General features: G+C 39.7%; 4 protein-coding genes across 5 annotated transcripts; all 4 read right to left on the bottom strand.

Annotated features, from left to right (window-relative positions):
• Nucleotides 1-173: 173 nt before the first annotated feature.
• On the bottom strand, nucleotides 174-2,902 carry LOC137735609 (glutamate dehydrogenase 2-like). Its single transcript, XM_068475043.1, has 8 exons — nucleotides 2,552-2,902; nucleotides 2,308-2,421; nucleotides 1,571-1,867; nucleotides 1,345-1,461; nucleotides 1,002-1,252; nucleotides 809-884; nucleotides 639-725; nucleotides 174-539 (listed from the first exon to the last, which is right to left on the bottom strand). The coding sequence occupies exons 1-8, from the start codon at nucleotides 2,657-2,659 to the stop codon at nucleotides 354-356; spliced, it is 1,236 nt and encodes a 411-aa protein (XP_068331144.1). The 5' UTR covers nucleotides 2,660-2,902; the 3' UTR covers nucleotides 174-353.
• A 2,533-nt stretch (nucleotides 2,903-5,435) lies between these two features.
• LOC137734933 (mediator of RNA polymerase II transcription subunit 31) lies at nucleotides 5,436-8,583 on the bottom strand. 2 transcript variants are annotated; one of them, XM_068474263.1, is made up of 7 exons: nucleotides 8,426-8,583; nucleotides 8,140-8,237; nucleotides 7,942-8,038; nucleotides 7,749-7,827; nucleotides 7,378-7,652; nucleotides 7,190-7,251; nucleotides 5,436-5,825 (listed from the first exon to the last, which is right to left on the bottom strand). In XM_068474263.1, exons 1-6 carry the CDS (start codon nucleotides 8,470-8,472, stop codon nucleotides 7,239-7,241), a joined length of 609 nt encoding a protein of 202 aa, XP_068330364.1. In that variant the 5' UTR covers nucleotides 8,473-8,583; the 3' UTR covers nucleotides 5,436-5,825; nucleotides 7,190-7,238. The 2 variants fall into 2 exon arrangements, with proteins under 2 accessions (XP_068330364.1, XP_068330363.1); XM_068474262.1 differs by lacking the exon at nucleotides 7,190-7,251.
• Nucleotides 8,584-10,135: 1,552 nt separating this feature from the next.
• On the bottom strand, nucleotides 10,136-13,815 carry LOC137734632 (polyadenylate-binding protein 1). The gene is made up of 6 exons (XM_068473880.1): nucleotides 13,555-13,815; nucleotides 13,350-13,452; nucleotides 12,276-12,346; nucleotides 11,449-11,640; nucleotides 11,212-11,336; nucleotides 10,136-10,601 (listed from the first exon to the last, which is right to left on the bottom strand). The coding sequence occupies exons 1-6, from the start codon at nucleotides 13,681-13,683 to the stop codon at nucleotides 10,556-10,558; spliced, it is 666 nt and encodes a 221-aa protein (XP_068329981.1). The 5' UTR covers nucleotides 13,684-13,815; the 3' UTR covers nucleotides 10,136-10,555.
• Nucleotides 13,816-19,843: 6,028 nt separating this feature from the next.
• On the bottom strand, nucleotides 19,844-22,504 carry LOC137734631 (superoxide dismutase [Fe], chloroplastic). The gene is made up of 9 exons (XM_068473879.1): nucleotides 22,337-22,504; nucleotides 22,200-22,252; nucleotides 21,780-21,854; nucleotides 21,305-21,493; nucleotides 20,852-21,023; nucleotides 20,652-20,770; nucleotides 20,494-20,520; nucleotides 20,363-20,386; nucleotides 19,844-20,254 (listed from the first exon to the last, which is right to left on the bottom strand). The coding sequence occupies exons 1-9, from the start codon at nucleotides 22,425-22,427 to the stop codon at nucleotides 20,045-20,047; spliced, it is 960 nt and encodes a 319-aa protein (XP_068329980.1). The 5' UTR covers nucleotides 22,428-22,504; the 3' UTR covers nucleotides 19,844-20,044.
• Nucleotides 22,505-24,280: the final 1,776 nt, after the last annotated feature.

Below are 24,280 nucleotides of genomic sequence, written 5' to 3'. Positions count from 1 at the left end.
GAAATCCAAATATAAACAAAGGGGTGCGTGGGAAGAAAAAGGCACGCAAGTCACACCTATGAGAGTCTTCTCACATGGAACTATTTAGCATAAGCAATACTGATAGGAGTATAAGAACAGAAACTACCAATTTTATCATTTAAGACACGTTTGGAGCAAGAAAAACAGATTTTGGTTTCCTTAATAAATCAATCCCTCTAATCAAATACAGATTCTGCTAAAAGAAAGCAAACAGTTAACTGCGGAAAAAGAGAACCGAGAATTTTGGAGGTAAACTAAGAATGGCTTCAAATCTGCCTTCTTCAGCTATGACTATGGGGAAAAAAATGCAACGGGCTAACAGAAGAAGCTCTTTATGCTTCATAACCCCGTAAGTTGGTGGCGCGTGCAACCCGGTTTACTCCCAATGTGAAGGCACCCATTCTGAGATTACAATCATAGGTCTTGCACATGTTCTTGATGTTATGAAACGCCTGAGTCATGTACCTTTGAAGCTCGTTATTCACCTTCTCTTCATCCCACATAAACCCTTGAATGTTCTGCGACAAAATAAACCGAATTTCAGTATGTTAAAATTATGTTTCTAATCGTCGAATGCTACTCAGAAAAATCGAGCTAAAGTTTCTCCTGTCAGTCACCTGAACCCACTCAAAGTAGCTTACAGTCACACCACCAGCATTTGCATATATGTCTGGGAGTATTATAACTCCTTTCTTGGATAAAATCTGCACCGATAAAAGATCATCTCAGAATTGGAACCATCTTTTTTCGTATTTAAAATCGCAGAAGAACGAATATGTAAGTGTACCTCATCAGCTTCTGGATCGGTAGGATGATTTGCTGCCTCAACGATGAATTTCGCCCTCACGGATGAAGCATTTTCCCTTTACAATAAGACGATTAGAACAGATTAATCTGTGACAGTGATTATGCCTCCAATCTATGCAACATTGTACAAGAAACAATGAAAGCAGCGATTTTGTCGGAAAAAAAGCTCAAACCTGTTCAGAACTCCACCTAAAGCAGAAGGGATGAGAACATCGCATTCGTGTATCAGTACCTCATTAGGGTCCATGTTATCTCCACCGTTGAAATTTAACAAACTCCCAGTGCTTTCCTTGTGCTTAACCAACTCATCAATATCGAGTCCATTCGGGTTCTTCACTGCACCAGTAATGTCACTCACAGCAATGACCTTACCACCTCTCTCGTGTATAAGCCTTGCTGCCCAGGATCCCACGTTTCCGAAACCCTATAAAAGTTCACCCAAAACTCAAAACTTTTACATGCTTACCGAAACTTCACTTGTTAACAAACACGACAACATCAAATGTGCATACATACCTGAATAACAAAAGTCAAGCCTTTACATGACTTCCCATATTCTGCAAGTAAAGCTTCTGTTCCAAAAACGACACCGCGTCCAGTTGCAGCCTCCCTACCTAGTGATCCCCCAAGATCCTAAAGACCCAAATACAGGAGAAAACTTAAGACAGTTCCAGTGACAAGTATTTGATCCAACTGTAGGAAACCGATTTTTGGCTTAATTTTCTGAGTGGCGAATACTTACGATGGGCTTTCCAGTGACAACAGCTGGTGAGTGACCATGAAATTTGGAGTACTCATCCAGCATCCATGCCATGGTCTGAGCATTGGTGCCCATATCGGGTGCGGGAACATCAGTATGAGTTCCAATGAGATCGTGGATTTTCTGAGCGAAGACGCGAGTCAGACGCTCCAACTCGCTCAAACTTAAGTCCCCTGGGGTGCATCCGATTCCACCCTTGGCTCCACCGTATGGAATGTCGGCCACGGCAGTCTTCCAGGTCATGAGTTGAGCCAGGGCATTCACTTCATCCGGATCAACCTTTAAGAAACAAACCAACAACAAATTCGATACAGAATCCACCAACAGAAAGACATACATTTCGCTAATCTATGCCGATATTTTCTTGTGTGATTACATATGAACAGTTTAGCCAAACCAATTAGAAGCCAAAAACACAATCACAAGTTACGCAAATGCATGCATCATTACACCTTCGATTAGTACCCAAAAGTTCAGAATCAAAGTTCATATCCTTTTTTTTTTCTGTTACTGAAGGGAATCGAACCCTGAACATATCATAATCCTAACACGTTACTCCACCCCCTCCCTCGACGCTTGGGTTCGAAAAGCTAATATCTTTAACGATTACTCGTCCCTCCTAAATGATATTTCAACAGCCAGATCATGAAAAAGAACAAAAACATAAGACTAACAAAACGAAAACGAAAACAAAAACCAAATTAAGACATCATCGTTACCTCAGGATGATATCTGATCCCTCCCTTCATTGGTCCACGTGCATTATCATGCTGCACTCTGAATCCAACGTACGACACCAGGCTTCCATCGTCCTTGGGAATCGTGCACTCCACCTTAATCCAACGCAACACACACAGAAGAAAAAAAGTTCAAAACTTTCTCGAGAAACAAACACAACTTAATCAAAATTTGAGATTTAAAAAAAAAAAAAAAAAAAGACACAAAAAACAGCTGATGAACAACCTTGATCTCTCTGAAGGGGATCAAGAGACTCCTCTCAATCTTAGCATCGAGTCCGAGAATACGCGCAGCGTTTTTGAAATTGCGGCTGGTAGCGGCGAGGGCGTTCATGGTTGCTGATCACTCGAAAACAAGAAAAAAATGATGCTATGGGAATGCTCAAAGCACCAGAAAAACTCCAAATTTGTAAGAAGGTAACTTATGGGCTGCGGTAACAATGGTGAAATGGGGTAAGTGAGACAGTCAAAAACGAAGACACAGAGTTGGGCAAAGGGTGAAGTGGTTGGTGAGCTTATATAGGGAGAGGGGTGGTGGAAAACGAAGGCTGCCACTGATTTTAGAGAGAGAAAGTAGAGAGAGAGGGGCAGATTAGTGCTGTTTGTGTGCTTAGATGGATACACTAATCAGGATTACAGGGATAAGATTAAAGAGCTCGGTCAAGCAATTAGCTAGTATTAACAGTTATGAATTTACGAAATCGCCAATTGAATCAGTTCTTTCTCGAGTCGTGAGGTGCAAGGGCATAATGGTCAGTAGAGTAAGCAGTCAAGCGCAGCCAGCTTAATTTAGCTGATTTTAAGGGGGGCAAGATCTTGACGTGAAATTTATGTGCATGGCATCAACAAATTAATTAATTAATTAATTAGAATTATTTTATATTTTTTAATTACAATTTTATTTTTTTAATTACCATTTTATTTTGTACATGTATTTGTCAGTTGTCACCCGCGTATTTGGCATCCCAGTCCGTTGATTCCCCGTCACGACAACTCAGAGTTGAATGGGAGGGAGATGGGCCACAGCCAATGAGATTTTGCCAGGTGGAGACGAACTGCGGCAGTCCGCGCGCCTGGTTACTAAATTGAGAACAAGGATTGTCTGCCTCCACTTCCAGTGCTCTTTCCGTGCCCTTCTGTTTATGTGGTCACGATTAATCTATGTTAACATTTTATATTATTATTCATTTTTGTCTTATTATCTCTATAAAAAAAATAATATAAAATGTTGACGTAACTTAACTGTGACCACACAAAACAAGAGAGTACCGGAAATGGAGGGAAGACAATCCTTGTCCAACTTGTACCGACGTTTCGCCGCATATTGGTTATGGTGGACAGAGATATGCTTGATTTTGTCCTTTTTGTTTGCTTCCAATTTAAGAGGTGATATGCAATGCATCTGAATAATATTATTTTCCCAACACTGTATTATTTAGTAAACTAAGCATGCTTGATCTTGATTTTGTTATGTAATGCTGGAATAAGCTTGCTTTAATGAGGTGTCGATCACGAGAGCTCGGTCTCAGCGAGACATAATTTGGAATGAGAACATGCTTAGGGGCCTAAACACGAAGATAATATGCTCTAATGTTACAACGTGAGACTGAAAAACCACTTGGTAAATAAGTGGAGACCGGAGAGGTCCAAGATTTGATGATTCTCCTCTTAACAAAATAGGCACAAGCATGAAGATTCACGAAACGTACGATTTCTCTCTTCTTGAAACTTTGTTTGCTTGGCTAGCACCTAGAGAACATCTATTATTTTGTACACTCGGTAGCAGTGGCAGATCTAGGATCTTAAACTCGGGGGGTCCCAATTATAAAGGTCAAAAAAATTAGACAAAAATAACATTGAAAATTTAAATATAATACATTTCATTCAAAAATCATATGCAAAACAATATTACAAATTATAAAATCATAATTCAAGTGTCCATTACGAGGTTTCATAAGTTACTAGGGAGTACCTAAGTTATTGATTATCTAATATGAAGCACTAAATTTAAAGGGGTGTGCTATTCACACACCCCTTTTTGCTTCTCACACACCCTTTGTTTATTTCTGTCATTTGATCTTCTTTAATTCAGTCGATCCGACGGCCGCAAATTAAAAGGGTGTGTGGATAGCACACCCCAATTTAAAACACCGGTCAAATAAAACTCTCCCCAAACTCCCACTATCTTTCTAACCAAACACACCATTTTTCTCTTTTACTAGTTTCCAAACATCCACCTTCTCTCTCACTAAGAACAAAGCTGCCATACCTCCACCAACCGCCTCCCTCCCCATTCTCCCGAAACCATGGTAGCTCCACCACCAAATTTCACCAACCCATGACAGATCATATCCATCTTACTAATCTTATGAAGGAAATTTCACCCATAAGAAAAATTACTAAGATGGTTGAAATAATTTGGGAAAGTTTGGGCTTATGTACTGCCCCCGCCAGACGACAGAGAAAGGTTGGAGGAGAAGTGGGTGGCACCGACGAATGAGACCATGGCAGAAGCAAGGAGGAGAGAGGCAGGAAGGGTCCCTATTTCTTTCTTCTCCGTGCGCGGTCATCTTCTCCGAGAAGAAGACAGCCATTGCAACCTACACAGACCTCATGCTCGAGTACGAGGGGTCCCCGGAAAATTTATAGCAACGATTTAGGATTGCCAATGGGTCCTGGGACCTCCCTGGTCCCTATGTGGATCCGTCCTTGCTCGGTAGTAAAGAGGATGAATCAAACTCAAGACCTCCAGTATAATGGTAAACGCTCGTAACTAACTTATTTACAAGTCCCTTCAAAGGACATCTGTTTTTAGAATGTTATGGCATTTGGTGCGTCAGCTTGGAGGCTCCAACGGAAACAAAATTGATCTGTTCCATCTATCATTTTGCCTTTTGAGATGCTTTGGTTGTTTGCCTTAGTTACTAGTCAAGTTTGTCGCCAATGATTGCTATCCACACCCATTTTTACTTCTCACACATCTCTCTACTTTCGGCCGTATGAATTGAAGATCAATGACAAAAAATTAACAATAGTGTGTGGAAGATAAAAATGCATGTGAATCGCACTATCCAAAAACCAAGAGCACCTGTATGACTCATGAAAACAGATTTCCTTGTAATTAGCCAAACACTTTATATCATCCTTGAGTTCGAATTCGAAGAAAAATCATCCAACTCAACCAAAGCAAAGTAAATTTTACACTACTAGTAACGATAGACAACCCAATTGAAGGGCAGTTTTGAGTTAGGCCCTTAGCAAGGCACCTCATCGGATCTTCAACTCAATCGAAACTACTAGAGGGCATAAACAAAACCATCTTCCAAGCTAAAAAAGAAAATACCGAATGCTCTTCTCTTCTCAAAGCTTTGTGATATAATGTCACGATCTCACCAAACTCCCGCGCGTGCTCATAATAAGTGCGCTAGATTCTAACATCATAATGTCAGAATCTCTCTGAAAGATGTATAGTCCTGCACCTTCAGTTCTTGACCATTTTCCTACAACCAACGACAACTTTCAAAACACATACTAAATGCCTGAAATATAATGGACAAAAAAATTAACTGTCATAACTTAATATGTCCCAGCCAAAGGCCATTCTTCCCATGATTTCATAATACTGTAAAAATTAAAAGTGCCAATATTCTGCCACTGGGTAAAGAAAACCGCAGACCGTCCATAATCTCAAATGGTCAGCCAATAGGGTAAACATACCATTGCACTTAAATACAGTGACGGAATAGTTGTGAATATACTTTAATTTAAACGAAAGTTATGGAAAAAAATTGATACAAAGGTCCCCTTACAACACAGGATTTTCCCAACGTGTAGGCCAGACAAAAATTAAGGTGCCCTACACCATTCCTTCCCAACCGAAACAGAAAATGAGAAAAAAGCCAGCGCAAAAATATGCACGATGCCTGGCAAGATTACCAGGATGCAATAGAGTAGCTCCATCTACTTGAAAACATCAAACTAGTACAACTTTGACATCAATCAAATAAACATCTTATAACTCACTCCCACCAGATGGCTCAGATTTTAATTAGATCTGCTCAACGAACAACTGCAAAGTGGCTGTTCTCATCCTGAGAGGTGTAGTTTAACAAGAGCACATATCATCATTGCCATATATAGGTGGGAGGGGGAACAAAGACTACAACAAAAAACCATGAACAGTTGGGAGTGACATTCACAAGACCTGGTTGGATTCGAAGTTGCCCCAGGAACTATTCCCACCCCCCTGTGGTATTCTAACACCCATCCCCTCCCGAAGAAAAAAGACAAAACAGAAGTATGAAAGAAAAGAAAAAGAAAACTTCTTTGATTCTTTTCCGTTCTCCTCCCCATTTTTCCACTGGCAGTGAAAATTGTATAATCTGATGGAATGTGCAGATTGAAATACACAAGTCACTGAACACTACTGCTAACCAATAATTTCATAGAGAAGAAAGAATTCGTGAACAAGTGACTTGACTCTTTGGGGTTAGCATGAACAAAGCCTTTGAGAAAGAGAGTCTTGCCATAAACCGGTTGCTGGTTGATCTGACCGGACCCCGGAGGGATCGCTAGACCAGCAGCCAGACCAACAATGAATGTTTAATTATGGTGATTCCACACCAGGCTCAATAAATGATTGAATGTAGAAAGGGGACCACCGAACAGGCAGTGAGGATCCCTGGAAACCCCGAGAAGCCACAATAAAGTAATACTGCTAACCAATAATTTCATAGAGCAAAAATATTTCGTGAATTAGCTAATCACTATCAAAGAAACAAGAGAAAAATGCAAAAGCGGTGGATACCATAGATTGTCATAATGCTATTCTCAAAAGTCTGAAGACCAAGAAATTAAAACTCACCTCGCCTGATTTATTTTCCATTGCTGTTATTATGTATGATATTGTCAAGTTAACCGTCTTTCCTATAGTAATAACCACACGCATAAATCAGGAAACTGATCTAGTTTGGTCTTTTTGGTTAAAAATTGCGGAAAACTTGTGCTTCCAAAATACAGTTAGCATAAAATAAATAAAGTTAATTAACATACTTCCTCTTTCTTCGATCAACCCCAGTATTCCTTGGTTCAACTTTTGGAGCAGAACCGGGGGGCATAGAATACTGCATAGGAGAAGGGGCTGGAGCAGTAGCTGTAACAGAAACAGTTGTAGCTGGAACGGGTGGAACGGGAGGCACAACTTGCTGAGGTGGAGCAGGTGGAGGAAGTGCGGGAACAGGTTCAGGAAGGGGTCTCGGCAAAATATGTTTCAGACGGTTGTTCCTATAGTTCTTCCAGAAATAGAATTGCTGTCTATGTGCTAATTCCTAGAAATCACAAAAAACCAGATGAACATACTGCTGGCTCCAACATACAGTTCCAAACCATTAATATTCGAGAAAGAAAATGCATCAGAAACTGACCTTGTTTCCAGGATGTGCCATTGCAGCGCGAAAGTTGGCATTTTGAAGTTGCTCAAGAAAAAACAGGCAATGAGGATACCTGAACAATTACAAGAAAATGCTTCGAGGGTCAAAAAAACAAAACCTCAGAAAATAATGCTTAGACTATTCAATCGGCTCAAAATGACCACAAAGCTATCGGGTTTTCGCTCACATTATAAATCTCGTATACTCAGGACGCTGCCAATACTGAAGATACTTCAAGTACCCAATGAAAGCCTCATCCTCAAAGTAACGATTCTGAGCCAAATCTGCATTGCGTATACAAAATATAAGCTGCTCCGACTCAAATGGAAAGACCCACTAAACATTTCTAGGGAAAAAATCCAAATACTAAGAGATGTATACATACAGTGAATGTAAGTGGGATTTGCGAGGCACTGGACGAACTCCAATTCGAGCAAGAATCGCTGCCGCCCGTCATCTGGGTCCTTGTAAATACTGCTTGTCCTGCAATTACAAGCACAAATCAATCAATTGAGCGAATTCCTTCTCTGTTGCAATCAAACGGGTAAAATTTAGGAAATGACCTAAGATGTGTTCGGCAGTCGAGAAAGTGCAGGAATCAAAGAGAAAAGGCAGAAATTTTAGCGATTAATTGAAGTAAAAGGGGAAAGGAAGAAGGTGGGTTTGCTTACGGCGGTGGAGTATCGGCTGTGTCATCACTCTCTGTGCCGGACGCCATTAAATATCAACACTTCCGAACACTGAGCACCCAGATTTGGGGAGCAATTTTCTGCTGTTTTTATTCTACTTGATTTTTAACGACTGAGTCGTCCCCCTTTTTTATTGCTCCTTCTGTAACAGTTCGTAACAACTAAAGCAACGAATAATATGGGTCGGGTCCGGTAAACCAATACAGAGCTCAATCCCAAACTGACTACTTAGCCCATGTCTTCCCTAAACAATTAAGAGGTTTGGATGTGCTTTTGAAATGGCTGGAAGCATTTTTGGTAAAAATAATTTTAGAACCAATCATTAGTATAAATGATTTTGAAACCTAAAAATATTTTCTCTAAAAGTGTTTTCAATCATTTTAAAATCACATTCAAATTGGCTCTAAGAAACCATTGTGTGTACTCCTCAGAAGAAGAAAAATGAAAGAAAGAAAGAAGAAACCATTATGTTTTGAGTAATATTATTCATACCATGTTTTTGTACCATATTTTTATAGCATCTAGATGGCATTTGATGTGAACAACCACATCATTTGAATTAATCAGATTTTTAAATTTAGTTTATTATTTAATAAACTAATAATTAAGAAAAATTAATTAACTAAATGATGATTGTGATATAGGAATAGTCTTTCTCTCTCTTTTCCTTGCGATTTACAAATTTTTCAAATGATGATTGTGGTATAAAAACGCTTTTTACAAATTTTTCAAATGATGATTGCGGTTTAAAAACTTGGTATGAATAGCATGTTCATTGTCCAATTTTCGGGTAAGGATTCTCTCGGATCAATTCACTCTAGATCCTCCTAATCATCGGGTAAGGATCACTTCTACTAACAATCAGCGGGGACTTTGTAACCCTCACCCTTGCGACCAGCATGCCCGTCTTCCTCTCCCTACCACCGGTGATGACACTGGGCGGGGATCGGATCGGCCACAACAAGGTTGTCTTTATCTGTTTGTTCGGAGCCGGAGCAGTGGTGGTGGTTTTCCTCTGAGTCGGCGTCAGAGACGTCGAAGAATTCCCATTGTGTGAGACCCAGGAGTTCTTCGTCTTCAATTTCCAAAGGGAAGAGGAAGGAGAAGAAAGATTTCTGATCGCAGGCTTTGAATCAAACGGCCAACATAACTTGATCCGGAGAGGATCCTTATCCCAATTTTTGAGCTCACATATTGTTGATATTGAGTAGAATCTCAGTTTCATCAAGTAAAATTAAACAATTCTTCAAATTTGAGATCCTAATTTTTGGAAAGAAATCATCTCCAAGTCCTTTCCATCAAATCCCACAAATCAATTAATTCAGGTTTTTAAATTTGATTCAACGGCTACAAACATGAAACTCTTTAAAAATTATAATAATTTTAATCGTTGGATCAAATTTTCAAGAACCCGAATTAATTGATTGGTGGACTTCGGGATATGAGAAATCCAGAGAGGATCTCTTTCCGTAGTTTTTGAGCCCATATTGACCCGAGCTAGAGCTACTGTACTACCCCCTATGCACGAGTGTGAACTCCCCTCCCCAACTTTGAACCTGCACGAGACTTATAACTTAACTGGTTAAGTTAGACATTCTCGTGCTCAGCCCGAGTTGAACAGCCCTGTTCAGATATATATATACTCGAATCGATTCACGAGAACAATAAAAACTTATGTTTTGACCCAAAAGGAAGACAGTTCATAGTTCTATTTCACTATTCAAATCATAAAATCGAATGCAGAAACAGTTCTTGGAATAGGGGATCCTTCAATGTTATGAAACATCGACGCCGGTCTTAAAACTACAAATCTAAGCACAGAAATGTGTAAAAAGGAATCCTCTCTGATACAGCATTTGCACATCTGCCTTCTCTCATCCCCCCCACACATAAACTAAACTCTTTTCGTGCACTACAAATTCGAGAAAGAATCAAGTCGGCCTCTGCCATGCAAATGGTTTGTTCAACTTCTTTTCTCCTGTTCCCAAAACTATAGATACGACTGTAATAAAACATAAATGACCCTCACAAAGTGTAGCCACCTAGCAATTTAACTTCGTCATGCATGGCCTTTCGTACAATGTGGCCACCTGCTAGTGATGTACCTCATCATTAGTATGGTCGATACCTCATGGGCCGCCTGAACCTTGGAACCCTCCTGCAGACAAGAAAATTCAAATCAATGGCATGTCATAATATGAGGAGTTTCATGCAAAGCTTCTGAGTGAGCGAGAGAAAGCATAACAAGGCTACAACTTTTGAGATGTGCAACTAATGAAATAACTGAAACAAATTTTCAATAAACTTGAACAAGCTGCAATACTGACAACTTGTTAAAAGTACATACAGAGCAGCTAGGAGAAATGGCCTAGCCGCTTAAGGTCATTCTAGTTTCCAGTTTTGACATTTCAGTATTTTCGGCTTTTTTCCTCTTTTTTCATTTGTTTTTTCTTTTGGAAAGTGCGTGAGGAATACAAAGAACAATAGTACCTTTAAGTCATATCATACAACCAAAATGTAGCAGCACATGTTATGATGTAGCTGTAAGTATCATAAATTAAACAGCCACACGCATTTGGTAGTATATATCCTTTCACATGTATTACTTGTATCCTATCAACAACCTAAAATCTACACTCAAACGCACTAAATGGATACAAATATAGGCTGGCCTATTGATGGAGACAACATATAATTTTCCAAAATTCTATGCCTCTTTTGACTTCCTTACAAGGCAAACAAGTAGAAAAGGAGATCATTGTACTAACCCATAACCAAACGCAGGATAGAAGGGTGCAGCAGGTATGAAAGGCCTCCGAGATCGAAAAAAAGGGTTGGGACGCCTTCCTCGATACTGTTTCAGTCCAGGAACGTTTGTCCGCTTAGCGGAGACCTGTTAATATACCAAAACCAATCACTGTTACCCAATTGATCGCTAAAAAATCAATATTCAAGTAGAGCGACCTATCTACATAAAATAAGAAAAGAAACAAAAAATCAAGTACCTTCAATTGACGGCCATGCAATTCTGATTCATTTAACAGGAGAGCATTCTGAACAGCCTCAACTTCAACAAACTCAACATAAGCAAATCCTTTTGGTTGACCAAACTTGTCGGTCAAAATTGTAACTCTGTTAACGGTTCCACAAGACTGAAAATGCTGCTGGACTTCCTCAGGAGTACATGCATAATCAACCTGAAGGTGAAATCAAACAATAGGTTCTCACTCTTGGTCTTAATGCTTACAGAGAGGATCGCAAATATCGCAAGGTAACAATTTAGAAAGAAATTTTTCCCCAGTGCAGATGAACTTAGTCAAAGACTTAGGAAAGCATACTAAAACTTGAGACTGCATTTTATAAGTACATTGAACTATACATTAACCAATACTAAGTACTTGTTTCAGTTTAAGTCAACTGACACAACTATATCTGTACCATAAATTATCCAAACTAGTTAGATTGTGGACGGTAGGTGGCTACTTGAAATTCAAATCTCAAACAAAAACCTAACACACTCAGAAACCTTCAATAATGTGTCTATATAAACATACAGTAACCTAGTAAGTGCAAGAAAAGGACAGCAAACAAACTCCGCGGATGGCACCCTGTCCTAGGGAACGCCAAAAGTAAAAATGAAAGTCTCTCCCAGGATAAACTCAGTCATATCCTAAACTACGATATCTTTAAATTCTGAAAGATTTGAGTCCCTCCAAAATAAATTTGACAGGATGGAAATAGATAGAGACAGAAAGCAGATCATGAAAACACATATGCACTATATAATAAAGTCCAAACTTAATGAAAAAGAGAGAGGGTTTTTGAGCCTCACATTACCAACATAGATGGATCTAGAATCCACCTCCTCCTTCTCAGCCTGAGATGCAGAACCACTCGAGGGATCTTCATTCACAATCAAAACACATAAAACAAAAACTATTAGCTATACTGATAGATATCATTACTTGAAGCATTAAACCTTAGAGTAAAATTAGATAGGGGATATCATGTCTCATCGATTACAAACATGAGCAGTTCAGAAATAGTACTTGTACACATTATGTCAGCCTACTGTGTGACCAACAGAGAAAGACCAAAGATGTAAAATTAGACAGAAGCTAAGAGAGTTCAGTTAGTTATCACATTAAGGGCACATAGTTACACAGAAGGATTAATCTAGCTTACATAACAGGGCAATAACTACTAGTAAAACCATTCAGAACGACACGCATACACACATGCAGAACAAAATCTACAAACCCAATAAATTAAAATGAATAACCATCGGAATCAGGAAGTTTATACATTTAACAATGGACGACCATGGTCGGTGAACGCGTATCATTAAAACTTTCCTGTTCTTTAACCTGGCTTACATAAAAGGACAATGACGAACAATCCTAGTAAACCATTCAAAACGGCACGTGTGGATGTACCCAGAACAAAATTACCAAAACCCAATTGTACAAAACCAAAAACCTCCCAATTCAGGAACCCCATTGATTCAACCGGCAACAACTAACAACATGGGTCTCACCATGCGAACATGTACTCAGAACAAAACTACAAAAACCCAATTGTACAAAATCAATAACCTTCCAGTTAGGGTACACTATCCTTTCAATCAGCGATAACTAACTACGTGGGACAGTTAGACGCTTCAAAATTCAAAACAATTAAATATTTCCATTCGTTTAAGCTCTTGTGAATCAGCATATCCCCAGCACACATCACAAAGGGACAACATAGCGGATTATGACCTAGCAGCATCACCCACACAGTCATCATTAAGTTCCAATTCGAACCCACCAAAAAACCCAATGCAGACTAACCCTAGATAAAAAAAATAATGCCCAAAACACCCAAAAGAAATTAAATTACAAAAACGAAAAGTAAAATTGGATACCTTGTACAGCGCCCATCTCCTTCTCGACCTTGGCCTGCATGTCGCGGAGAGCACCGGCTTCCTCCTCTATCTCTTTCAGCCGCTTCTTCATGTCCTCCAGCTCCTACACCACATTGAAACCAGAACCCGACCCGAATCAGCCCAACATGGTCAAACAAGAAGCTAGGCCACCAGATTTTCGATGTGTAATCGATTGAGGGAGTACCTTGGAGTTAGGGTCGTCGTTGTAGTCTTCGTCGTCGGCCCCGTCGGCCCTGGACGACATGTCGACGTCTTCGCCGTCGTCGTTGGGGATCTCGGCGCCGTAAACCTCGTGCTCATGTTGCTCCTCCATAGCTCTCTCTCCTGGTGGTTGTCGGATTCAGTGTGATTCCGAGCGCGCGCGTGCGTCTGGTTTTTGAGGTTTTTGGTTTTGGGGATATTATATATTTGGGATCGGGCGGTCGGCCTGCTTGGGGGTTTGGGGCTGAGGAAGAATGCGGCTCAAATTTGAAATTTTAGGAAATTTGTGGGGGTATTTTGGGGTTTTGACGTTTTGTCCGCTTGTCTTTGATAGTTTGATTAGTTCGTTAGATTCCGGCTTTTACGGCTGATCATGAACGTCCGAGATTGAACCACGTGGTTGAAAGAAAATCCTGCGGCTGCAGTTCGCTTCTTCTATTTCGTTTTGCTGTAGGTGTTCTAAACGGCGTCGTTGCGACGATTGGCACGTTTTAAGAACAGCTACCCCACAAATTGGACATGACCTAAAACAATACATACAAATTATATGAGGTATGGGAAGAGAGGAAAAAGTTATCAATACATGAATTTCAGAGAGTTTTTTTTTTTTTTTTTTTGAGTGTGTGTGTGTCAAAAGATAGATTTTGTTAGATTAGCCACAAACAGAATTCGAACTCACGCCGTCACTTAAAAGCTCAACTTATTTCAACCATGGAGGTAAAGGGCCGCTTGCAGAGCTTAATTGACTTTCATAAAAATGTGGATTTTAAGTGAATTCTACATACATTTTATTTTATATTTGAACAAACGATATAATCCACACTAAAGGAGTGGGAGAGCAAGCTAAGACTCACAATGGGCAAGCAATAATGTAATTCAAATTCGTCCTTGGCGAAAATTGAACCTAAGACCTCTGACTTACCAATGAAGAGAAATATCACTAAAGTGTAGTTCTAAGTGGCTTCTACGTAGATTTTATGAACTTTTTAAAACTTTTATCATGAATTTTAATAGAATTTTATGGTTAGTGTGGACCTTTTAATGGCTAATTTATTAATAATCGTTACCATTTTCAAATTTTAAATGTTTATAATGTTAGCACGGAAGTTGACATTAAACTGTAAAGTGATAGAAAATCCATAGAAAATCTCACTTTTAACAATATTCTCCTAGCATTTCTCTTATTTGGAATGATGATTATGACCTATGAGATTGCAAAACTGGTGGTGGCAACTAGAGTCATGAAAGTTAAGGTAAATATTGAGATTACTAGAAGAGGCCGAGGTTTTGAATTCATATTCCCCCTTCTCTCTCAATTAATTTTAGAGAGTTTTAACGAAATATTCTCGATACTATTTATTTTTAACTTTTTCCAGTACTATTGTCACATCCCGGCCCGGGGCGGATTACTTCCCGGGCCCGCTCCACCACCGTAGCACGATATTGTCCGCTTTGGGCTTACCATTCCCTCACGGTTTTGTTTTTGGGAACTCACGAGCAACTTCCCAGTGGGTCACCCATCATGGGATTGCTCTAGTCCCTTTCTCGCTTAACTTCGGAGTTCCTACGGAACCCGAAGCCAGTGAGCTCCCAAAAGGCCTCGTTCTAGGTAGGGATTGGAATATACATTTAAGGATCACTCCCCTGGGCGATGTGGGATGTCACAATCCACCCCCCTTAGGGGCCCGACGTCCTCGTCGGCACACACGCGACCAGGGTTAGGCTCTGATACCAAATTGTCACATCCCGGCCCTGGGCGGACCACTTCCCGGGCCCGCTCCACCACCGTAGCACGATATTGTCCGCTTTGGGCTTACCATTCCCTCACGGTTTTGTTTTTGGGAACTCACGAACAACTTCCCAGTGGGTCACCCATCATGGGATTGCTCTAGCCCCCTTCTCGCTTAACTTCGGAGTTCCTACGGAACCCGAAGCCAGTGAGCTCCCAAAAGGCCTCGTGCTAGGTAGGGATGAGAATATCCATTTAATGATCACTCCCCTGGGCGATGTGGGATGTCTCAATCCACCCCCTTTAGGGGCTCGACGTCCTCGTCGGCACACCACGACCTGGGTTAGGCTCTGATACCAATTGTCACATCCCGGCCCGGGGCGGATCACTTCCCGGTCCCGCTCCACCACCGTAGCACGATATTGTCCGCTTTGGGCTTACCATTCCCTCACGGTTTTGTTTTTGGGAACTCACGAGCAACTTCCCAGTGGGTCACCCATCATGGGATTGCTCTAGCCCCCTTCTCGCTTAACTTCGGAGTTCCTACGGAACCCGAAGCCAGTGAGCTCCCAAAAGGCCTCGTGTTAGGTAGAGATGAGAATATACATATAAGGATCATTCCCCTGGGCGATGTGGGATGTCATAATCCACCCCCCTTAGGGGCCCAACGTCCTCATTGGCACACCACGACCAGGGTTAGGCTCTGATACCAAATTGTCACATCCCGGCCCGGGGCGGATCACTTCCCGGTCCCGCTCCACCACCGTAGCACGATATTGTCCGCTTTGGGCTTACCATTCCCTCACGGTTTTGTTTTTGGGAACTCACGAGCAACTTCCCAGTGGGTCACCCATCATGGGATTGCTCTAGCCCCTTTCTCGCTTAACTTCGGAGTTCCTACGGAACCCGAAGCCAGTGAGCTCCCAAAAGGCCTCGTTCTAGGTAGGGATTGGAATATACATTTAAGGATCACTCCCCTGGGCGATGTGGGATGTCACAATCCACCCCCCTTAGGGGCCCGACGTCCTCGTCGGCACACACGCGACCAGGGTTAGGCTCTGATACCAATTTGTCACATCCCGGCCCGGGGCGGATTACTTCCCGGGCCCGCTCCACCACCGTAGCACGATATTGTCCGCTTTGGGCTTACCATTCCCTCACGGTTTTGTTTTTGGGAACTCACGAGCAACTTCCCAGTGGGTCACCCATCATGGGATTGCTCTAGCCCCTTTCTCGCTTAACTTCGGAGTTCCTACGGAACCCGAAGCCAGTGAGCTCCCAAAAGGCCTCGTTCTAGGTAGGGATTGGAATATACATTTAAGGATCACTCCCCTGGGCGATGTGGGATGTCACAACTATTTACCACACCTTTATTTGTCATTTTTCATTAAAACTAAAGTTTTTATTATTATTATTTTTATTTTATTTTTTTACTTTTCGTTAGTTTTCATTTTATTTTAGATTCAAAACATTAGGTTTTCAAGTCGACATGCGAGCTCATGCACTAAAATTGTCTTGATAATTTAATGTTGTTTTTTTTTTTTTTTTTCAAAACAAATCATTTAAAAAAATTGAAAGATTCTAACCTGAAAAATCATTTAGGAGAAGTGAAGAGCAATGCAACGTTGTCAATAATTATTATAGTTAACCAACATGTAAATATTGTTGATGTACAAAATGGACAAGTAACAAGGCCGAATTATGGTACAACAAATATAATGGACATATCATAAAAGTATTATTCTAGAAAAGGTAAGAGCATCGTCAATGGTGTCCTAAAAATTATCCCTACCACCACCATATGTCATTAAGTTTAAAGACTTGGTGGCCTTCAATGGGGCAGATAGCCAGTTCCTGTAGTAGAGGGATTGCCCGAGGCCCTAAAATGTTTTTCCAACAATTGAAGACTGTATAGCATTACCATGGTGAAACCAGTTGGGGTTTGAGTGGGAAATGAGGTCCATCCACGTGAAAACTTATGTGCAGCTCTTCAGGTACTTCCAGCACACGCGCGGTTGCCCCAATAGTCCCAGATAATTGCTAACGTAGTTGCAGGGCGTGGATTCCACAGCGCACATGCGTCTTACAAGAACTGTTTTTCGAACTAAAAAACTTTCATCAAAATCGTTTTCAATCATTCTGAAAACAATTCCAAATATAGAAAGTGTTTATACACAAACCCTAAAAGCAATTATATATATATACATACATATATATACATACATATATATATATATATATATATATATATATATATATATATCCATCAAAGCAAAAACCCTTTAACCAAATGGATGAAGTGATGAGGCCTAAACAGCCAGTCAACAAGAACAAATCTTGGTTAGTGGCCAAGGCATTGAATTTTTCTCAACATGTGGGATTTCAAATAAGTGATGTTGCCTAATACGTGGAATCATATCTCAATCACAAAAGCACCTCAAAGATGCTTTTTGCTGTCAAAACGCCAAAAGCCAAAAGCACCATAACACTCCCTTGGCCTTAATAAAATGGCAACTGGCAATGAGCCTCATTTAGGCAAGAACAAATTGCTTTTCTTACAGGATCGAGTTGGCTGGCAGATTGACCTCCATGGTCCTCCCTTTTTCTCCAAAGAATATATTCCTTGGTGTCAGCCAAATGGTGCAAACACACACATAAAGGACATCACAAAAATTAATTTTGGCACTGAAATTATTTTTGTTCCTTTTACAGGCTATAAATAGCGAGTTCAAAATCTAATCTTTACATCCCCATCTCAGCATTGTAGCAGGTTTACGAAATCTCCACGAGATTTGAGCCTACAAACGGTTAGTTAACAGTCGACCATGGCGTGGCAAGTAAGAAGAGGGAGAGAGGTCTCACATGAGAGTAAGAGCCTTGTTTGGTAGCCAAGGATGACTTGCCTGCTCTACCTAGAGAGACGAATTCCAATCTGTGTTCTGAGTGAGGAAACTCCTATTTGGCCAGGCAGGCTTCCTGGCTAAGTTGACAGGCACTTCTTCCTCATGCCAGGCCAAAATTGGGGAAATTAGGACTCTCTCATAAAAAAAGGTGTGAGCTTTTTAATTTGGCTAAAGCTATGTGCTTTTTCTTTTATTTTTGTCCTTGGAATAATGTAGTTTCTAATGAGAAGATGTGCATAAAAATGAATTAAAAAATTAACTTAGTTACAAATGGAACTAAAGTGAAAACAAAACGAAACTATAATAACGGAAATGCAAGAAAAAATTTAGAGACAAAAGTGAAATTCCGAGCAAGCCACGAGATATCAATGGACGGTAAGAAACGGGTTCGGTTGTACTGGTACGTACCACTCAGTGGTTCATATTTTTTGCAAGATCTAATTGTTGCAAAAATCTATTAAATCTCTACATTCAAATTCTAACCGTTGATTTTTCAGACCATTCAATATACGTACCATGAAAGAAGAATTTGTCCTAAAAATATGGGTACATTACTTTCACTTTACTTTCATCAAGTATTATAAAATTCATCTTCACCGAAAAAGATTTTCGTCTCACTTACATACCTAAACTTACATTTTTCTCCCATATTCGTTCTTCTATTAAATTAATCGCCAGAAGTTCCGATAAAGGGTGATATGATATTCATGAGGACAATAACAAGTGTGATTAACACACGTTACAGGGGTGATTGACAGACCTACGCCAGAAAGTCGGAGACCCCATTCAAACCCAGGTGGGCCCCAGTCTTCTCAACAGAAGCAACGGCTGGATTTCCTCCCTTGTATAAATCCATTTGGCGGGAGATGTCGTTTCTGTAATCAAAGGTATTTTCTTTTGCATCTTCTTCCTTCTTCATCTTCAGCTTCTTATTTATTGCCAAGTAAAAGGAATGTGTTTATTCTCTGCATTACCAATTCGCAAGCAACAAAAATTATCGAAAAATGCAGGAACTCCAATCGGATTGGTACTCCACACTCGCCCTCAAAACAGTATCATTACCTCATGTAGAACAAATGGCTGAATGGATTAAAGACCAAATGGAGCAAAAGAAAACTAAGGGACGCAATGGAAATTTTTAAATTTGGCGTCAGAGCTCAAATTTGGGCTCATGATACCTTTCCGGAAAAAGAACGACGGCTTGGTTCAAATTTACAACTTTGACTTGATGTACAAGATGTTTTAGCTTTTCGAGGTTATTTAGGTTTCCAAACAAGCAATTTAATTTCTGTAATAAAAATTAAACTTTGTTTCACGTTTGATTATTGTCGTTGTGTGTTGATCAACAGAACAACACCGAACCGAATTTTGAATTTCAATGTACGAATTTACATTGCTTTCTTAGGGGGGGGGGGTTAGTTTTACTTAAATTTGAATGTTGAAGTAACATATATATCTTCAAAAGCATCTAACTTGGTTTCTTTTGATTGATTTTCGGTGCAGAGCCCGGAGATGAGACACTTCGGTTCTGGGAGATCTTCGGACCACCAAGCATTGACAAAATCTCTCCTCCGGATACTCTCTTATCCGTCAAGGTGGATACAAGATGTAGTTAGTTTACAGAGAGAAGAAAATGTACATGAACAGCTCTATACATTGTTGGAAACCACAGAGAAATCTACATGTCATATGCCTAAGTTCTATCTGCTCATTACTTATGGATACCGCAAAATTTAGTACATGGCGCCGCCTAAACTCAAATGACCTCACATTCGGTGCAATATAGAAGGCAACGAGCCCAAAATTGCTTCCGGGTTGTCTTAACTGCAAATAAACTGAACTCATTCGGTCTCTGAGTCATCACTCTTGTTGTCCACATAAATCTCTGGAACTTCGCCGTCTGATGTCTTCTCCTCCTCCTCTCTTTTCTTCCTCTCTTCTTCTTCCTCTCTTTCAGTAGCTCGAGCCTTTGCTATTTCAAGCCTAGAACTGACTGCTTCCCATGATACGAGTTTCTCCAGGAAGACTGATATGTAATCTGCTCGCCGGTTCTGAGGGAAGAATCAAAGATGTGGTTGTTAGATGAATTGGTATTAGACAGAATGCATAGGCCCGAATCATAAGATGAAAGTTCAAATGTTCAATAAACAGAGACTCACCTGAAAATCGAGGTAGTAAGAATGCTGTTGAAACAAAAGCAAATTCAAATCCGTTAGTAATGGCTTTTCCCAAAAGAACTGATCAATATAACTATTTTCAAATAGGAAGAAACATGGTAAATGTTAAATACCTCCCAAACATCGATAGTAAGGAGCGGCTGCATAAAATCGATAAGAAAACTCATTACACATGAGAAAGAAAAAGCTTAATGTGATTGGTATGATTTCGTTTAGACTATCTTTACATGAAAAATGATACAGGAAGAACTGGGCCAGTCATAATACTCACGGAATAATCCCAAATAAGGGGGTTAACGGCATTAGGACTCTTCACCACTACAAGCTTCTTGTCTTCATCAGATGGCTTAGGATTTACTGCGTTTCCAACATCAAGTCTATTCGCTTTATCTGGTATGCAAAATTCGGCATCAGAGGAATATCAATCTTCAAGCAAATAATATGAAGTGTTGTGGGTAGGCAACTACTAACATGCAAGCCAAGCCCAGCCAGAGCCAAACTGTGTACTTGCAGCTGACCTTAAGTCGTCAATCAATCTCTCATAAGAACCGAAGTCTCTTTTAATTAGTTCTAGAAGTTCCCCGGAAGGTTCTCCCCCGCCACCTGGTTTCATGGATTCCCAGAAGAAGTCATGGTTCCAGGTCTGCAAACAGGTAAAAAAAGGAGCAGGCAGTTAACATAATGGTATTGATACACAGCTAAACACAATACGCTTGAAACAAATTGTCAAAGACACATCAGGTGGATGTAATCAGTATTTACTTTAACATTAAATAGCCGTAAATTCACCAATATCAAACATAAGCTTAATTTCAACACAAATGTATAATTTCAGATTGAGATACACTTCCCCACGCACCCCAGAATATTATCAACTCAAACAATTCAAAATCGTGATAAAAAATCATCTCACGGCCAGCATACCTGCGCTGCCTGGTTGAAAGGGGGGAGCAGATCCCCCTTGTTGTATGTAGCAAGTATGATGTCCTCCAACGACAATTCATCTAGTTCAGTTCCCGCTATCATCTTGTTTAGGTTATCCACATAACCTCTATGGTGCTTCCCCCAGTGGTATTCTAACGTCTCCTTGCTCATATGTGGCTCCAATGCATCCTGCTCAAATTGACAATCAAACAAAGTGTCGAGTTTTAAACATTGGCTCGGCATTTTCATACAAAGCGAACAAGCACCCGAATTTTATGGTTCATTTCCAGCAAAACTAGTTAGAATTCTCAACATATAGCTCACTCAATGTATAGTTTCTTATACAAGCACCTGAATTTTCATGAAATGTTGAAACTTCATGGAAAATGGATCAAAAGGCAACGGTAAAACAGTAATTAGCTACTGAAATGAGCTTTTGATTCTAATTTCATATGCGAAGAAAAATCTTACTTACCAGTGGATATGGAGGAGGCTTCAGCTCAAATTGTGCCCTAATATCAATGGCGTAGACTTTCCTTCTGCATTGTCTCTGCTTTGACAGCATTAAAATTCCAAATTAAATACAAATAATAAACAATATAGTGGCGGATTCGCGACACAACTTTTTCTACACAATTTTTTCTACGTTTATGTTTTAGTTCTTTCTTTAAAGATTATGTCTGTCAAAAGTAAGCCAACTTAAAAAATTTGACCGTTGGATTAAGAGTTTAGGATTTATATAGAATCGTATTCATCAATGTATTGTCCATTTTCTTCGCTACAATACAAATAAATATCTTAATGGTTTTGGATTTGTCTAATTTGTGTAAGAATTATCCCGAACGATGTTTTAAAAGATAAACAGTTCAAATGATTAAAATCGAAATAGGCAAACCTGTTTCTTTGGCCATTGCAATCTTCGAGCTGGTCCCAGACTTCCATGGAGCCCTGTAAATTTAGATTAACTGATAAACTTAGTGGAAACCCATCTGCACACGGAGGAAGAGATGGAGCGGGGAAGAGGGTAATGACCTTGCCATGACGGACCCAGTGCGCAGGTTAGCGAACTAGGCGTGGCTAGCGCTGTTGTTACTGCCGCTGCAACTGCAACCGGTGCTAACATGTCCAAAAAGTTGAAAACTCTTGATAAAGCTTAGGAATTTTAGCAGGTGATAAGACTGAACAGTAATATTTATTTCCGGAGGGCAACTTTATCGGGCCTATTTTCTGCTTCGTCATTATTTATAGGGGTATTTATATGTCATTGTGTCGACATGATATCGTCAAATTAGGTAACCAATGTAGTACCAGTACGACTGTACTAGGGCTGGGCAAACAGGGCTTAGGCTCGCGGGGCGCCGGGTTCATGTGGTTTGTGGCGGATACGGGTTGGATTTGAAAATTTGTGAAGACAAAATAGGGTGGAACGGGTTCACAAAATTAACGAGGTGGAGTGGGTCCAAAAGTCAAGGGAAACAGGCTTCAGCTAGATTCGTTTCTCTCAATTTCAACTCTTATAAGTGATAGGTTTTATGTCGATTCTCGTTAAAGATGAATCTGAATCATATTATTGTTAACTTATTATGAAGTTAAATCTTTTTTTTTTTCATTAGTGTAAATACTTTCATTTGTTCAAAAATAAAAAATAAAATAAAATTTGTATCTGGGTAGTAGACTAGTACTAGTACTACATTTGTGTTTCTCCTGTGTGAGTACGCTTGTACTACATATGTTTTATTTTTGTTTAATTTTGTTTAATTTATTAATTTATTAATTAATTTTTTCTTTTGCTGGCAAAGAATGTCATCCATCATCCTTTTCTCCATTCCCGGATCCACTGTCTTCTTCTCCGCGGTTTACATCACTCTCCATCACAACTCTCTCTCACTCATTTTCTTGTTCATAAAAAAAAAAATAAAGGAAATTTTACGCAAGTACCATCTGAACTTAAAAGCATATGTGTTAATACCACATAAACTTTCAATTGTAGTTTTTTACTACTAGAACTCTCTTAGTTGTTGGAATCTACCACCAACGGTTACTTTCCATCCATTTTGCCATCAAAGCATGTCACTTGTGGGGGTATTTTCATGAATTGATTTCATAGGGATGGTTAGAATAAAATAGCTCCCAAATAAAACTATCCAAGTTAATATGGCACCAAAAGTGGACGCATAAGTCAAACCCCCAAATTTATAAAAAAATTACTATATTTTTGCATAAATTAGTTGAGTATGCTATGGTTATGATTGCATAGTCCTAAAAACATTTTATCTGCGGGATGGCAAGCCAACTGATGAACAACGTCAAGCCTCCAACTGTGCAGATTAGGAGATAATTTGTGAACCAAAATTTTGGTTGCTGCTCTTCTTAGGGTGGGGTAAAATATTTGGTGTGGTGGGGAAAATGATGATTATCTCGTGTTTTTCGTGGCATGTAAAAACGTATTTTCGTCATAATGATAAATTCATGTTTTTTGTAATTCCATAAAGTTTAAAAACAACATAAATCATCCATGGTAAACTTGTGCTTCATCAACTATAACAAATAAGTTATGGGAATTAGGCATGTAATAAATACCAAAACTTGTGCTTCATCAAACATGGTTGTTTTCCTTTCTCTCCAGGAAACCCTTAGTATCCTGCTACAACAAAGACCCTTCCTCTGGATGCTGGTTTATCATATTCTTTCATCCAAAGTGATTTGAGGAAATTTAGAAAGTTGATTGACGAAAATGCCCCCACAAGTTATATGCTTTAACAACAAAATGAATGGAATGTAACGGTAGGTAGTAGATTCTAACAAAGTTTAGGTGGTAAAAATACAAAATTGAAAGTGTAGGTGGTATTTGCACACATGCTTTCAAGTTTAGATGATACTTGTGAAAAAAAAAAAAAAAAAAAAATCAAACTTGAGTGTTTTCAAAACCCAAGTTATGTTCTTATTTCTCCAAATTCCAAAAACGATGAGCAATCT

This window comes from Pyrus communis, chromosome 5 (genome assembly GCF_963583255.1).
Source record: "Pyrus communis chromosome 5, drPyrComm1.1, whole genome shotgun sequence".
Lineage (NCBI taxonomy): Eukaryota > Viridiplantae > Streptophyta > Magnoliopsida > Rosales > Rosaceae > Pyrus > Pyrus communis.
The sequence above is the reverse complement of the archived record's forward strand: the minus strand, read 5'-3'. Positions and strand labels throughout refer to the sequence as shown.

Excerpts from the sequence above, each read along its gene's own strand:
- LOC137734632 (XM_068473880.1), bottom strand. The coding sequence starts at position 13,683 with ATGGAGGAGCAACATGAGCACGAGGTTTACGGCGCCGAGATCCCCAAC. Across the intron at positions 12,347-13,349 it reads GGAGATGGGCGCTGTACAAG|ATCCCTCGAGTGGTTCTGCA; the intron begins GTATCCAATTTT and ends TTGTGAATGAAG. Across the intron at positions 10,602-11,211 it reads TATCCTGCGTTTGGTTATGG|GAGGGTTCCAAGGTTCAGGC; the intron begins GTTAGTACAATG and ends TCTTGTCTGCAG.
- LOC137734631 (XM_068473879.1), bottom strand. The coding sequence starts at position 22,427 with ATGTTAGCACCGGTTGCAGTTGCAGCGGCAGTAACAACAGCGCTAGCC. Across the intron at positions 20,771-20,851 it reads TGGCTGGGCTTGGCTTGCAT|ATAAAGCGAATAGACTTGAT; the intron begins GTTAGTAGTTGC and ends TTTGCATACCAG. Across the intron at positions 20,255-20,362 it reads CTTACTACCTCGATTTTCAG|AACCGGCGAGCAGATTACAT; the intron begins GTGAGTCTCTGT and ends TTCTTCCCTCAG.
- LOC137734933 (XM_068474262.1), bottom strand. The coding sequence starts at position 8,472 with ATGGCGTCCGGCACAGAGAGTGATGACACAGCCGATACTCCACCGCC. Across the intron at positions 7,828-7,941 it reads GAGTATACGAGATTTATAAT|GTATCCTCATTGCCTGTTTT; the intron begins GTGAGCGAAAAC and ends GTAATTGTTCAG. Across the intron at positions 7,653-7,748 it reads TGGCACATCCTGGAAACAAG|GAATTAGCACATAGACAGCA; the intron begins GTCAGTTTCTGA and ends TGTGATTTCTAG.
- LOC137735609 (XM_068475043.1), bottom strand. The coding sequence starts at position 2,659 with ATGAACGCCCTCGCCGCTACCAGCCGCAATTTCAAAAACGCTGCGCGT. Across the intron at positions 1,462-1,570 it reads TTGTCACTGGAAAGCCCATC|GATCTTGGGGGATCACTAGG; the intron begins GTAAGTATTCGC and ends TTGGGTCTTTAG. Across the intron at positions 885-1,001 it reads TTAGGTGGAGTTCTGAACAG|GGAAAATGCTTCATCCGTGA; the intron begins GTTTGAGCTTTT and ends CTTATTGTAAAG.